This window comes from Garra rufa, chromosome 13, assembly GCF_049309525.1.
Source record: "Garra rufa chromosome 13, GarRuf1.0, whole genome shotgun sequence".
NCBI lineage: Eukaryota > Metazoa > Chordata > Actinopteri > Cypriniformes > Cyprinidae > Garra > Garra rufa.
This window is the reverse complement of record NC_133373.1, coordinates 41777716-41793460: the sequence shown is the minus strand read 5'-3', so window position 1 is coordinate 41793460 and position 15745 is coordinate 41777716. Positions and strand designations below refer to the sequence as shown.

The 15745-nt window shown below is 32.6% G+C and overlaps 1 protein-coding gene across 8 annotated transcripts in view; it reads left to right on the top strand.

The window, feature by feature from the left end:
- Window positions 1-15745, top strand: part of mark3b (MAP/microtubule affinity-regulating kinase 3b) — an 86561-nt gene that overhangs the window by 33039 nt on the left and 37777 nt on the right. For all 8 annotated transcript variants that reach the window (XR_012338090.1, XM_073816354.1, XM_073816351.1 and 5 more), the window contains exons 4-5: window positions 8066-8114; window positions 15534-15599. Coding sequence is in view for 7 of the 8 variants with exons in the window: in XM_073816354.1 (XP_073672455.1) it covers window positions 8066-8114; window positions 15534-15599 (115 nt within the window). In the remaining variant the exon portion in view is untranslated. The remainder of the gene's footprint in view (window positions 1-8065; window positions 8115-15533; window positions 15600-15745) is intronic.

Genomic DNA, 15745 nt, shown 5'->3' with positions numbered 1-15745 from the left:
CTGCAGAAGTGTTTCCTGTTTCTCCACTGCCAGTTGCCTACTGTTATCCATAGTGACCAGCTTGTGATTGGTGCTTGCACAGTGGTGGGCGGGGCTATTTTAGTAACCGCAGGAAATTAGCTTGCATTTTTACTTTTCCTTCAAAAGCCCATCAACACACGATCCTTTATCACTTTATAGTCTTTGTTGTGAAAGCATTGTTTTTGTAAGTCTTCCTAAAAAATCAATAGGCTACGCTACCAGTCAAAAGTATTATTTGAACAGTAAGATTCAAAGTACAGCAAAACAGTAAAATTAAGTATTTTTATTATTTAAATAAATAAAATTTTCTATTTGAATATATTTTAAAATGTAATTTATTTCTGTGATTACAAAGCTGAATTTTTAGCATCATTACTCCAGTCACATGATCCTTCAGAAATCATTTTAATATTCTGATTTGGTGCTCAAAAAAATATTTTATTATAATTATTATTATTATGTTGAAAACAGCTGAGATTTTTTTCGGTTTCTTTGATGAATAGAAAGTTCAGAGGAATAGCATTTAAAAACAAAAAATCTTTTGTAATATTATAAATGTCTTTATCATAAAAAAAAGTATTAATTTTATAAAAATAAAAATGATAAAAGTATAATTTCTTTTTAAAAAACTGACTCCAAGCTTTTGAATGGTATACTGCATACAAAAGCTTTTTATTTTAGGTAAATGCTGATCTTTGGATATTTCTATTCATCAAATCCTTAAAAAAACTCAACTGTTTTAAATATTGACAATAATAATACTAATAATGTTGCTTCAGCAGCAAATCAGCATATTAGAATGATTTCTGAAGGATCATGTGACATTGAAGATTGGTGTAATGATGCTGTAAATTCAGCATTTCATCACAAGAATAAATTACATTTTAAAATATGTTCAAATAGAAAACAGTTGTTTTAAATAGCAAAAAAAAAAAAAAATGTTTTGCTGTACTTTGGATCAAATAAATGCAGGCTTGGTGAGCAGAAGAGACTTCTTTTAAAAACATTAAAATCGTATTGGTATTGTACATGTACACCAACATTCATAAGTTTGGGATCAGTTAGATGTTTATTTATTTATTTTTTATTATTTATTTATTTGTTTTATCATTTTTTATATATATATTACTTGAGCATCAATTCAGCATATTAGAATGATCTCTGAAGGATCATGTGACATTGAAGACTGGAGGAATGATGCTGAAAATTCAGCTTTGCATCACAAGAATAAATTACATAATAAAAATTGTATTTTATTTTAAAATTTTTGACCAAAAAAGGTTTGTTTGAGAAATAAAAAAAAAAATCTTACCGACCCTAAACTGTTAAATGGTAGTGCATAGGTATTTTTCTAAAAGTTTTTGCCTTCTGAAGAAACGTACTGCGGATAAAACTTTTTTTTCCTCATATTTTTCGTTTGCCATCCATCCAAAAATACCTGTTTTTGTAAGCTAATGCTTCATTTTATTATTATAGATATTATCTCATTGTATTAATGTCGTTTTACCAGTGACTGATTCTTTCTTATAGCTAAAACCATGAACTGGAATGTAATTTTCCCCTCTACTGTCTTTGACGTCACTGCTCAATATAGCTATTCGTGAGGAGTTTGGGATTGTGCAGGTTCTTGCGGTGCTAATAGCCAATCAAACCTTGTCATGTCATTTTCTGCATCTCAAGAGTGATTAGCCAAATGGCATTTACGGCTCAGGTGATTAATTCAAGCACTCCAGCGACTCTGATGGTAATTCCTTAGGAATATTATTTTATAATTACCTGCACTAATGTATTAAATTGACAGGCCTACATTTAATGCTCAAAAAACTTTAATGGATTAGGGTAATCTGTTTGGCTTTTAAAAGCGCAGACAAAAACCTCTTCCTGTCACTTCAGGAGCTTTTTCTGTGGTTTCTCAAACTAGCATGTTTGTGCTTGTAAGACTCAATGTGCATCTGTGGCCCTAAATTATGGGTTTGTAACCTCAGGTTAATTAATGGTACATTGCATTTGAAGTTGTCAATAAAACAAGTGAAAGTTAAATTGTTTACATTTCTTTTTTTTACTTCCAAGTGAAACACTCAGAATAAAATGTAGGGCATTTATAGGAAATTTGAATCGGATTCAGTCAAAAGTCAGTGGGCCAGACCTGAATGACTGAAGTTTTTTGGTTATGGAAATTGATTTTGCTTGCTTCTGAGATTCCTCAATGACACTGACCTGTGATCAGTCATTTCCTCTTAAAATACTACTAACCTGAGTCATTCTGCCTCTTGGTGTCTGATGAATTGACAACATTCATGCAACTTCATCTTGGTGTGCTTTTCTCAGGCGTACAGCTAACGGGAAAGACAGGCGGTCTTTAGCGAATGCAAAGAGGAGCATCATCACTTGTGAAACTCTAGTGAATTATTCAGCAGCGCAGTTTTTTTTTTCTTCCCCAAAGAACATTCATTGTGAGACACAGGAAGTAGCTTCCACCTCAGGCCGTGAGAAAACCACGCGTTTTTCGAGTTGCATGCTGCTGTTTTGAACGTGCACTGTAACGCACATGCATGGGAGCGCTTAACATAAATGCTGCGCTGATTGCGTGTAGGTAAATTACAGACGAGATTGCATCCATTTACAAAAGTGCATGCATGTGTTGTAGAGTAAGCTTTTCTGTGCAGTGCAGCTACACTCCTACACACACAACATCAGGCACTTGATGTTCAAGAGCGTGGCATCTACATGGTGTGTTATTTACAGGAGAACATTCAGTCCACCTAGAATTTGATGAAGTAGATGTAGACCTTTGTCTCATTCCAAACCTACTAGTCATTCTTTCCCCCATGCAATTAGTATTAATGGGGCACTGGAGCTTTTATGTTTCAAAAAAGCTGTATTGGAGAAGTCTGTATGATTCTTCTGAAGTCATTAAATGAGTGATCTTTATGATGGGAACTGATGAAAACTTACTATTTGTTAAAAATGAACCCTTCTCTTTAGTATGATTGATACTATACATGCACTAAAACTTGTATGTATTTATTTATTTATTTATTTATTTATTATTAAAGTTCAATAATTAATTTATTTGACCATTATTTTATCTTATCTGATCTATTACACATACATTAATTATTTTTTATTTATTCATTTATCAATTAAATTAATTAGTTTTATTATTTGTTTAATTAAAAAAGTTGTTCATTGCAAACAAATTGTTCCTGTAGTATTGTCTGATTGATACTACCCATATTTTTATTTTTATTTTATTTTATTTTATTTTATTTTATTTTATTCCGTAAGTTAAAATTTAAGTTGTTATTCATTGAAAACAAATTGTTCATGTAGTATTGTCTGATTGATACTACACTTGTATTTTATTTTTTTATTTTTTTATTATTTTTATTTTTTTTTATTCCGAAAGTTCTTAATTGAAAACAAATTGTTCCTGTAGTATTGTCTGATTGATACTACACATATTTTTATTTTATTTTATTTTATTTTATTTTATTCCGTAAGTTAAAATTTAAGTTGTTATTCATTGAAAACAAATTGTTCATGTACAAATATATTTTATTTTATTTTATTCTGTAAGTTAAAATTTAAGTTGTTATTCATCGAAAACAAATTGTTCCTGTAGTATTGCCTTATTGATACTGTACATATTTTATTTTATTTTTCCGTAAGTTATTAATTAAAAACAAATTGTTCATGTAGTATTGTCTGATTGATACTACACATATATTTTATTTATTTATTTATTTTAATTCTGTAAGTTATTAATTGAAAACAAATTGTTCCTGTAGTATTGTCTGATTAATACTTCACATTTTTTTTTATTTTACTTTATGTAAGTTATTCATTGAAAATAAATTGTTCCTGTAGTATTGTCTGATTTACTACACATATATTTTATTTAATTTTTTCTGCAAGTTAAAATTTTTTTTTTAAAGTTATTCATTGAAAACAATTAATTTGTTCCAATGAGAAAAACCGAACACTCTTTTAGCGCCACTCAGTGAACATTTCACATTGAATATGTCACGAAACGTATATGGCGGTACATATTTCGCATCTTGCGAAAAAGGTTCCCACAGGTACGTTTTCGTCATTAGATCCGGTTGTCTGAATTCTTAATAGTTTTTTTTGTTATTCATCAATTAACTTTGATTCTTATTCATTATTGCATCTTTTGGGTCAATAAGTAATTGTTTCACTCTCCCAGCAGTGTGCTGTGTTGACATCTAAACAGGAAGCTCTGGATGTCCATCCACAGTTTGTCATCTCTGATACTACTGATGACTCATCACTTATGATCCACAGAAGATGTTAAACGGCTGATGTTCCACCTCACAGCAGCTCTGCTGTAGACGCCATGCCCATCTATGTCTGAATGGCTTCCGCTCATTAGCGGAGACCTCGCTGTCTTTAATTAGCGCTCTGTAATTGGTGGCTGCGGGCTGAAACTACTGCTGTGCAGTCTTTTCTAGAACATGTGCTCCCAGCGTCCCGCTTTCTGCAAGTCATAAGGAAAAGCCCCAGACCGTGATCACCGTAATCTGTTTTGCCAGTTTAAATGCCATCAGCCGGTGATCAGGCACCGATTATCATGAAACCCCCCCGCTAGTGTTTTGTTGTCGTGTAGATATCAGCTGTTCCTCGTTGTGTCTGTTGTGTCTGTATGCTTTGGTTTTTGGTCAAATTTTTACTACTTTATTGTTATGTTATAAATTTAAATTTAATTATTTTTAATTATTTCAGTATTGTACACAAAAGGGTTCGCTCAATTTGTGACTGAAATGTTAAAGTCAGTCGACGCTTTTGTATACATAATTCTTCGTTCAGTTCATCAGGAAAAGATTTGTCAGGCTGAAATGGAGTTTGTGATTCTTTTCATAAGATTGCTTACTGTTCTAATGGATTCAGGCAGTTCATTCAATAAATGCATTTGACAGACTGATTCAAAGAGAAATGCATGAGTTTGTGAGTCTTTTGGCTTGTTACCACTGTTCATTTAGTGAAGGAGTCATCATACTGACTCAAATTCAAAACTTTCAAGTACTGGAGATTTTTTTTTAGTGGATTCATTACCATTCTGACAAATTTGGTGAGTTAATTCAGTAAAGGGTAAATCATAATTGTGAAACGTTAACTGATAAGTTTGTGATCTTTTTGAACTATTCATTAATGAAAAATTTGTCTGGGTGATTCGAACAGAAACTGATGAGTTTGTGAGTCTTTCTGACTGATTTGAATTCATTACCAATCTAAACAATTATGTGAGTTAATTAAGTAATTAATTAATCATACTGATTCAAACAATTACTCATAAGTTTGTGAGACTTTTTTCGGGAATAATGTATTTGTTCTATAACAGATTCAGGGAGATCATTCAGTGAAGGATTGTGATTCAAACAGAAACAGATGAGTTTGTGAGTCTTTTTGGTTGATTCAATACAACTCTTATCATTAGTGAAGGAGTCATCAAATATAACACAAACTGAAAGCTTGTGAGCTTCGGAGACTGTTTAGTAGATTCATTACCGTTCTGACAGATTTGGTCAGTAAATTTAGTAAAAAGGAGTAAACTCCGGAGTTTGTGAGTTTTTTTGGACGATCCATTACCTCTCTAACAGATTCAGAGAGTTCATTTATTGAGGGATTTGTCAGGCTGATTCAAACCGATAACCTGAGTTTATGAGTCTTTTTGGATGATTTATTACTTATCTAAAGGATTCAGAGACTTCATTTATTGAGGGGTTTGTCAGGCTGATTCAAACCAATAACTCATGAGTTTGTGAGTCTTTTTGGATGATTCATTACTTCTGTAACGAATTCAGGGACTTCATTTTGTGAGGGGTTTGTCAGGCTGATTCAAACTGATAACTTCATGAGTTTTTGAGACTTTTCGAACGATTCATTACCTCTAACAGATTCAGAGTGTTAGATTAGTGAGGGATTTTTTTAAGGCTGATTCAAAGCGATAACTCTTGAGTTTTTAAGTCTTTTTGGACAGTTCATTACTTCTCTAACGGTTTTAAGGAGTTCATTTAGTGAGAGATTTGTCAGACCAGTAACTTGTGGGTTTGTGAGTCTTTTTGGACGAGTCATTACTTTTCTAACAGATTCAGAGTGTTCTATTAGTGAGTGATTTTTTTTTTAGGCTGATTCAAACTGATAACTTCATGAGTTTGAAAGTCTTTTTGGACGATTTATTACTACTGCAACAAAATCCTGGGAGTTCATTTAGTGAGGGATTTGTCAGGCTGATTTAACCAATAACTTCCTGAGTTTGTGAGTTTTTTTGGATGATTCATTGCTTCTATAACGGGTTCAGGGAGTTCATTTAGTAAGGGATTTTTTCAGGCTGATAACTCATGAGTTTGTGAGTCTTATTAGATGATTCATTACAAGAACTGGTACATGAATTATATCACACTAATTTGTATGGCTGTTTTGAATGCAGCCAAGAAATATGTCATGATAGAAATATTGTTATATATGTTTTGTTGGCATCATTTACTTTATGTCTCATCACATTTAGTGAAGTTTGCATATTAGCTAAAATATTATTTATTTTGCTGTGATGCTGTAGATTCAATCCTATCTGTGTGGAAAATAAACTGCACAGCGGCTATATAAACAGATTGTGTTACCGCTCTGTTTACAGCTAAATTTAGTCTTTTACGCTCTCTGGCCTGTTGAAATAAGATGCCATCATTTGGATCTGCCGGCGGCTACTGTACTACAGCAATGGGGTTCAACGGTCACAAGCGTCCACTTTGATGTCAGCTCAGGTCTTTAAAGTCCCTGACCATGTCCACATGTTCAGAAATATGAGAAAGCATGTGCATAGTGTTTGTACTAGTGCTTTAGTATAGATTGCTGGTTTAGAACATTGCTGGCTGACTAAGAGCCTAATTAGCCCTGCACTCGGAGGGCTGTATTGATTTTTGGTCGTTTCTTTTTGTGCAATGACTACTGACTATTGAACTTGGTGAAATGGGCACAAAACATTTTGTACCTTTCACGGTTTCTCACGTTTTCAGTCTTTTCGAGTGTGACTGCACGCGTCGGAGTGACGTACATACTAGACTCTTGAAAATAATTGGTACGTGTTTGGAGGTGAAAGAGTCAGGATGAAATGCTAAAGTGTTTTTGGAAGGCTCGAGAGGGCTAATGTATGGATATATGGTGATCACATAGAGAGAATAATGGAAGCTGTATGGGAAATAGAACAGGAATGTTAAAAGTGAGTTTATTGTTTTAATGATTTGAACAACAAGGGTACTATAACTTTTTAAGATGCTCCTACATGCATTTTTGCCTGGTAAACAATAAAATTCCCATAGATTTATATTAAAAGGGGGAACTTCAGCCATATTTAGAGACCATTTTGGGGTCAGTAATGTTTTTAAAAAGTCTCTTATGCTTTTGCAAAGCTGCGTTTATTTGATCAAAAATACAGTAAAAACTATTTTCACAAAAAATTGTGAAATATTATTACAATTTAAAATACATAAATTACAATAATTTTCAGCAGTGTTAATTTAGTATAATTTAGATAATAATTTTTTATTTCTGTTTAAGTTATTTTAATACATTAAGTTAAGATAAAAAAGTAAAAGTATGATTTTTATATTTTAATAAATGTAACTTTATTATTATTTTTTTTATTATTAAATTAAATTATTATTCTTTTTATAAATTTTATATTTAAGTAACAACAATACTTTTAGTTAACTATAAAAAACGTTTTTCAGCATCATTACTCCAGTCTTCAGTGTTAAATGATCCTTCAGAAATCATTCTAATATGCTGATTGGCTGCTTAAAACATTTCTTATTATCAGTGTTGAAAATAGTTAATATTTGATGAGAAAAAACATATCAGAAAAAAAATCATATTCAAAATTGCTTGATCATTTTTTTCCCCCCCAAAAAAATACTGCCCCCAGACTGTTGAAAAGTAGACTTTGAACATTTTGCACAACACTTTTTTTTTCCCAATAAAAATCCACCCCATCCTCTAATTTAACTTTTTCTGTCTTCTTTTTCAGCTCTTCAGGGAAGTAAGAATAATGAAGATTCTAAATCATCCAAATATTGGTAAGTTGTCCTACAGTAATCTGTTTTTAGAAACGCTTTCTCTCTCTCTCTCTCTTTCTCTCTCTCTGTGGAGATGTTTGGGAATGTGGCACACAAAGCGAACTCTAGTGGAGGCCTCTCTAATCCCCTGTGCAGGAACTCCCTCTGCTTTTCCCAGAGCCGCCACACCGCTCCTATTCAGACGGCCGAGCGGCTCCTCCCGGCAGCACAAAAGCACTCCTGTATGCCTCTGTGTGTTCCATTGTTGAGCATCCATCATCTGACGGCCTGCACATGCCTCTCCTCCCCCCTCCTGTCTCATGATGTCATCTCTGTGTGGCCCCTGGCCCCTCACTCACCCCAATACCTTAATCGGCCCTCAGCGACCCCCATCCGCCATTCCCGGACATGAGCAGGTGTTTGTGTTCCTGAGAGACCCTTGTTTTCTGTTATAAAGAATCTAGTTGTAGTTCTAGATGCGGATTGGTCAGTGGTGACACTATGAAACTGAACAAGGGTTTTCAAACTTTTAGATGACCGAGACCCCTAAATATGATGATGCTCTAACAAGGGACTCAAATTTATAGGCCACTACAGTCGAGGTCAAATGTTTACATACACCTTGCAGAATCTGCAAAATGTTAATTGTTTTACCAAAATAAGAGGATCATACAAAATGCATGTTATTTTTTATTTAGTACTTACCTGAATTTATATATGAATTTATAAAAATGACCCAATTTACATAAACTTGATTCTTAATACTGTGTTGTTACCAGAATGATCTTTGTTTTTTCAGAGTTTTTGTGAATTTGAACCCTTTGTAACAATGACTGTATGATTTTGAGAGCCATCTTTTCACACTGAGGACAACTGAGGGACTCATATGCCATTATTACAGAAGCTTCAAATGCTCACTGATGCTCGAGAAGGAAAAACCATGCATTAAGAGCCGGGGGGTGAAAACATTTGAACAGAACAAAGTTTTTTTTTTTTTCATTTAGTACTGCCCTTCAGAAGCTACAGAAGATAGATACTTGGTTCCCAGAAGAATTCAAATTAATCCCCGGGTCTTAATGCATAATTTTTCCTTCTGAAGCATCAGTGAGCATTTGAACCTTCTCTAATAGTTGCATATGAGACCCTCAGTTGCCTTCAGTGTGAAAAGATGGATCTCAAAATCATACAGTACAGTCATTGTTGGAAAGGGTTCAAATACATGAAAATGCTGAAAAACCAAAGAATTTGTGGGACCTGAAGGATTTTTCTTAAGAACAACGGGCAGTTTACCTGTTCAGGACAAACAAGTGGACTCATGAACAACTATCACTAAGCAAAAAAACACAGCTGTGGATCATGCAGGTAAAAACACAGTATTAAGTATCAAGTGTTATTTTCCCTTGTGGACTATATGTGAAATATCTTATTCAGGTCAGTACTAAATAAGGTCAGGTCAGTACTTATTTTGGTAAAATAATTAACATTTTGCAGATTCCACAAGGTGTATGTAAACTTTTGACCTCAACTGTACACATAAATTACTTTGTTTGGCAGAATATTTAAAGTAATCTATTTTTCAAGTCTATTTATGCAATGCGAGGACTTCTGAGAACACTTATGAGTAAAGACCTAAACAATACAGTACAAATATTTTTTTTCAGTGTCCAAATGAACTGATTTGTTTAAACGAATCAGACTTCCCAGCATTGTTTTCAGTACATCTGTCCTGTGTAAGTTTGTGAAACATGCGTAATGCACTATTTGTTCCATTGGCACATTATGCATGTATCACATATGAATGACTGAACCAATGAAAGTGTTTGATGCATCGTCCTGAAGATAACTTGTTAACAGCGAGTAGGAGGAAAGGTAATTGCTAACTCCCAGCTGCGGCCCACGCACTTCCTAACCTTTCTCCTTCATTCAGAATTTACCTCCGTCAGCCTCCTCACATAACCTCTGAAAGACAGCCTTTCTCCTCACTCGCCCCTCATTCGATTGTCATTATTTCACAGAATGTAGAGCATCTTTCCAGGAATCAGGAATCTAGTGTGTCGTCATGACAACGCTCGCTTCCGCTTCCACATGCAATGCCCTCTACAATTATTCGTGTAGCGGCACACTGTCGGGCATCGTCTACTCCGTAAGAGTACAGCGTCTGGTCACACGCTATCACTGCCCCAGAGATGACCTACTTTTTGTCCTTTTCTCGCAAATGAGGAAAAAAGGCGGAGTGGATTGCTAGAAGAGGATGTGGGTGGTGTTGATGTGGATCTGGTTTTGTCAAACACGGAGCCTGGCACATTCAGGGCAGCGCTAAAAGAAAGTTTTGTGATTATGTACTCGCCCTCATGTTTTTCCCAACCTGTTTGCAGTGATTTTTGGTCTGTTGAAAAATTTCTATGGAAATGTTTGAAAAGTCATTACGCAGTTCTTGTAATGTATTATCATATCCGTCATGCTCAAAACAAAAAAAAACAAAACTCCTACTATATTCAAAGTTTTTTGCTAGTTAATGAGAGAAAAGGCTGCAATTAAAGCCTTTATTTATTGATATTCTTAAAAACACAAAGTATTATAAGCCATAAACCAAACCAAGTAGCTTCACAGCTAATTACAATAATACAAACTTTGATATGATGCAAAAACGTAATCTTATAGCTTACATAAATATAATTTTTTGCAACCGATATTTTGAACTGATATACTGTATATGTCTGGTGTAAAAATTAAAATTAATGTCAAAATTTAGAATAACAAGGGCTCTGACAAAAACTTTTTTTTAATGCTTTTAAATACTTTTATCGGCAAATCTGTTTTGAAAATGACCAATACCGAACCCTAAGAATGCTTAATATCGGCGCCGATATTAACAACACAGTATTAAAAATCAAGTGTTATTATTTTCTTTTGTGGACTATATGTATACGTTTTTTTTATGTAAAATGTTTTATTCAGGTCAGTGCTAAATAAAAAATAACATACATTTTATATGATCCCTCTTATTTTGGTAAAATAATGAACATTTTGCAGATTCCGCAAGGTGTATGTAAAAGGCTGAAATTAAAGCCTATTTATTGATATTCTTAAAAAGACAAAGTATTATAAGCCATAAACCAAACCAAGTAGCTTCACAGCTAATCACAATAATACAAACTTTGATATGATGCAAAAACGTAATCTTATAGCCTATATAAATATCATTTTTTGCAACCAATATATATGTCTGGTGTAAAAAATTTAATTAATGTCAAAATTAAGAATAACAAGGGCTCTGACAAAAACTTTTTTAAAATGTTTTTTTTTTTAAATGTTATCGGCAAATCTGTTTTGAAAATGATCAGTACCGATAACCATAAGAATGCTTAATATCGGCACCGATATTATGTATAATTTTTTTTTTTTTTTTAAGAAGTCTCTTCAGCTCACAAAGCCTGCATTTATTTGATCCAAAGTACAGCAAAAACAGTACAATTTTTAAACATTTTTTACTATTTAAAACAGTTTTCTATTTAAATATATATTCGAATGTATTTTATTCCTGTGGTTTTAAAGCTGAATTTATTTTGCATAATTACTTCAGTCGCATGATCCTTCACAAATCATTCTAATATTCCTATTTGCTACTTAAAAAAACGTTTTTTATTATTATTATGTTGAAAACAGCTGAGTAGAATTTTTTTTCAGGTTTCTTTGATGAATAGAAAGTTCAGAAGAACAGCATATTTATCTGAAATAAAAATCTTTTGTAACATTATAAATGTCTTTTATCATCACTTTTGATCAATTTAAAGCATCCTTGCTAAATAAAAGTATTAATTTCTATAATTTCTTTCCCCAAAAAATACATATACTAACTCCAAGCTTTTGAAAGGTATAGCGTATAATGTTAAAGGTAAAGCGTATAACAGCGTTTTATTTTAGATAAACGCTGATCTTTCTATTCATCAAAGAATCCTGAATGTACTTAACTGTTTTAAATAAAAAATGTTTCTTGAACAGCAAATCAGCATAGAATGATTTCTAAAGGATCATGTGACACTGAAGACTGGAATAAACTGCATTTTAAAATATATTTAAATAGAAAACAGTTATTTTAAACAGTTATTTTTTTTAATCTTTGAATTAAACAAATGCAGGCTGTAATGGCGTTTTTGTTGTTGTTGCTTGACAGATGTGATCACTATGAACTGTCATTAAATTGCAAACGATGTACACTGATTCTTTAGAAAATTAGCTTTTTGTCCTACTGAGGAAATTGGAACAACATAAGGATGAGTAAATAGTGACAATTTTAGTTTTTAGGTCCACCACTCCTTTAAGATGATGGCACAGGCATATTAGCCTGACAGATTTATGATGACCTATTTTCAGAATAGATGAAGTTTTGTTACCAGATCACAAAAGCTTTAGTGTGTGTTTTGTGTGCCTCTCAACTCAAACATCATCACAGAAGCAGAGCACTGCCTTTGCTGATATTTCTGCTGTTACTAAATTTAGTGTACATGTTTGATGTTGTGTGTTGTCGGCTAGTGTTACTTAAACCTGGCCCGTCACTCACAATTCAAACAGTGTTCAGTTACAGTAACGTTTTCCTGGAGACACGGCGCACGTCTGTGCAGTTGTAGGTCAACAGGGAAGAGCTCTGCAGGCACTTTGTGAACTGAATTACATTTAGATGCTTCAAGAGAAACGGCTGGAAAAACCATGATTAAGATGCTGAATCAAAGGGCTTTAGAAAATACTTGACTTACGAGGAAATGCCCAGGTCATATGACATATTCATTCAAAAATGTAAAGCTAACATCAATTAGTTAATTCATCAGGTATTATGAAATAAGAATGTACAATAGTGTAATTGCTTTTATTAATCTAGGTCAATGTTTAGCTCTACTTTGACACATTTTTAGCATTGCAAACTGTATAAATAACAACATGAATTTAACACTGAACAATATTGTATATAAAAATGAACATGACCGTTAAGGAAATTAATTTTACATTGATCAAAAGTGTTAGGGAAGACATTTCTAAAATGTAATTCCCTATTTCAACTAAATGCTGTTCCACCAAAATAGTAAGCAGCACAACTGTTTTCAACACTGATTATAAGAAATATGACTAAAATATGATAAAGTAATGGCTACTGAAAATTCAGCTCTTCCATCACAGAAATGAATTACATCTTAGAATATAATAAAATAGAAAACGATCTAGGTAGATAGATCACAATGTGTATTATTTTTTTATAAATATATGTAATATATGAAGCCTGTTTCTGCCACTAAATAAAGGTAATTGTGATATAAACTCGCAATTATGAAAAAAAGTCTGAATTGTAAGTTTGTATCTTGTAATTCTGACTTTATTTCTCAAAATTGTAAGTTTATTGTTTGCTATTCTGACTTAATTACTCGCAATTTTAAGTTTATATCATGCAGTTTTGAGAAAAAAGTCTGAATTTTGAGATTAAAACTTGACATGAAATAAATTTTGAGAAAACGTCACAATTACAAAATATAAACTCACAATTAAGAGAAAATGTGTTGAATTTAGTTTATATGCGAGTTTATAGCCTACTATTCTGACTATACACAGTCAGAATTGTGAGATTGTAAACTTGCAATTGCGAGAAATAATGTCAGAATTGCAAGATTAAAACTCCAGATAAAAATTCTGAGAAATAAAGTCAGAATTGTGAGTTTATAGCCCACTATTCTAACTTTGTAGCTCGCAATTGTAAGTTGTAATTGTCAAAATTGCAAGATTAAAACTTGAGGTAAAACATCTGAGAAAAAGATGAGTTTATATCTTGCAATTCTGACTATTTCTCAGTTTAAAACCCTCTATTTCAACTTTGCTTTTACTTAACTTTAAACTCGCAGTTGCGAGTAATAAAGTTGCAAGTTACTACAGAAAAAAAAATCTGAGACTTTTTTTCAGATGTTTTACCTGACCAAAAAGTTTATATCTTGCAATTCTGACTTAATTTCTCACAATTGTGAGTTTATAGCCCGCTATTCTGACTTTATAACTCAGAATTGAATTTATATCACACCGTTTTGAGAAAAAAATCTGAATTGTGAGATGTAAAGTCGCAATTGCGAGAAATAAAGTCAGAATCGCAAGATTAAAACTTGAGATAAAAAATCTGAGAAAAAAGTTGCAAATTCTGACTTTATTTCTCAAAATTGCGAATTTCTAAATCACAATTATGAATTTATATCACACAGTTTTGAGAAACAAGTCAGAATTGTGATTTTATAGCCCACTGTTCTGACTTTATAACTCGCGATTGTGTTTATATCATCCAATTTTGAGAAAAAAGTCAGAATTGCAAGATATAAACTCGCAATTCTGAGAAAAAGCTGAATTGTAAATTTATATCAAGATTATAAGATTAAAACTCAAGTTTAAAATTCTGAGGAGAAAGTCACAATTACAAGACATAAACATGCAAAACTGAGAAAAAAATGTCATAATTGTGAGTTTATATCTTGCAATTCTGACTTTATTTCTCAGAATTGTGTTTATAGCTCGCTATTCTAACTTTATAACTCATAATTGTGAGTTAATATCACAGTTTCAGAAAAAAAAAGCCAAAATTGTAAATTTATATCTCACAATTCTGACTTTATTCCTCAGAATTCCGAGTTTAAAGCCCGTTATTGTTTATAACTCTGAAAAAGTCTTAAAAATGTCTGAATTGTGATATGTAAACTTGCAATTGTGAGAAATAGTCAGAATTGCAAGATTAAAATTTGAGAGAAAAATTCGGAGAAAAAAGTCACAATTGGGAGTTTATATCTCTCAATTCTGACTTTATTTCTCAGAATTGTGATTTTATAGCCCACTGTTCTGACTTTATAACTCACGATTGTATTTATATCATGCAGTTTTGAGAAAAAAGTCAGAATCGCAAGATTAAAACTCCAGATAAAAATCTGAAAAAGGTGACAATTATAAATTCCCAATTCTGAGAAAAAAGTCAGAATTGTGAGTTTATATCTTGCAATTCTGACTTTATTTCTGAGAATTGTGATTTTATAGCTCGCTGTACTAACTTTATAGCTCGCAATTGTGAGTGTGTATCATGTAGTTTTGATAAAAAGTCAGAATTGTGAGATGTAAACTCACAATTGCAACAAAAAAAATCTTAATTCTTAGATAAAAAACTTGCAATTACCTTTTTTTATTATTTAATGATGAAAACGGGCTTCCATAGTATACTGGTGCATAATGGTGAGGAATTAAACCTTATTGTGACTGAACGTCAGTAACCAAAAACTTTTTATTTTTGTGTTTTGCTGCATCCATGATGACATACACCTGTCATAATACAAGCAAAAATGAATTTGCTGCACTCAATACGAAACTATAAAATCAGCAGAGTAATGATCATTGATTTTAATGTGTGACTTTCTCTGTCTCTTTCTACAGTAAAGCTGTTTGAGGTCATAGAAACAGAGAAGACACTTTATCTGGTGATGGAGTACGCCAGTGGTGGTGAGTTAAGTTTGACTGCTCATGAGCTCCATATTATGTTATGTAATCTTGTCCAGCCGGCCCTGTAATTCTGCATAATGAAGCATATGAAACCGAGGACGCATGAGCGCTATATGATTCGCCATGTGCGTCTCTTCTGTCCACAG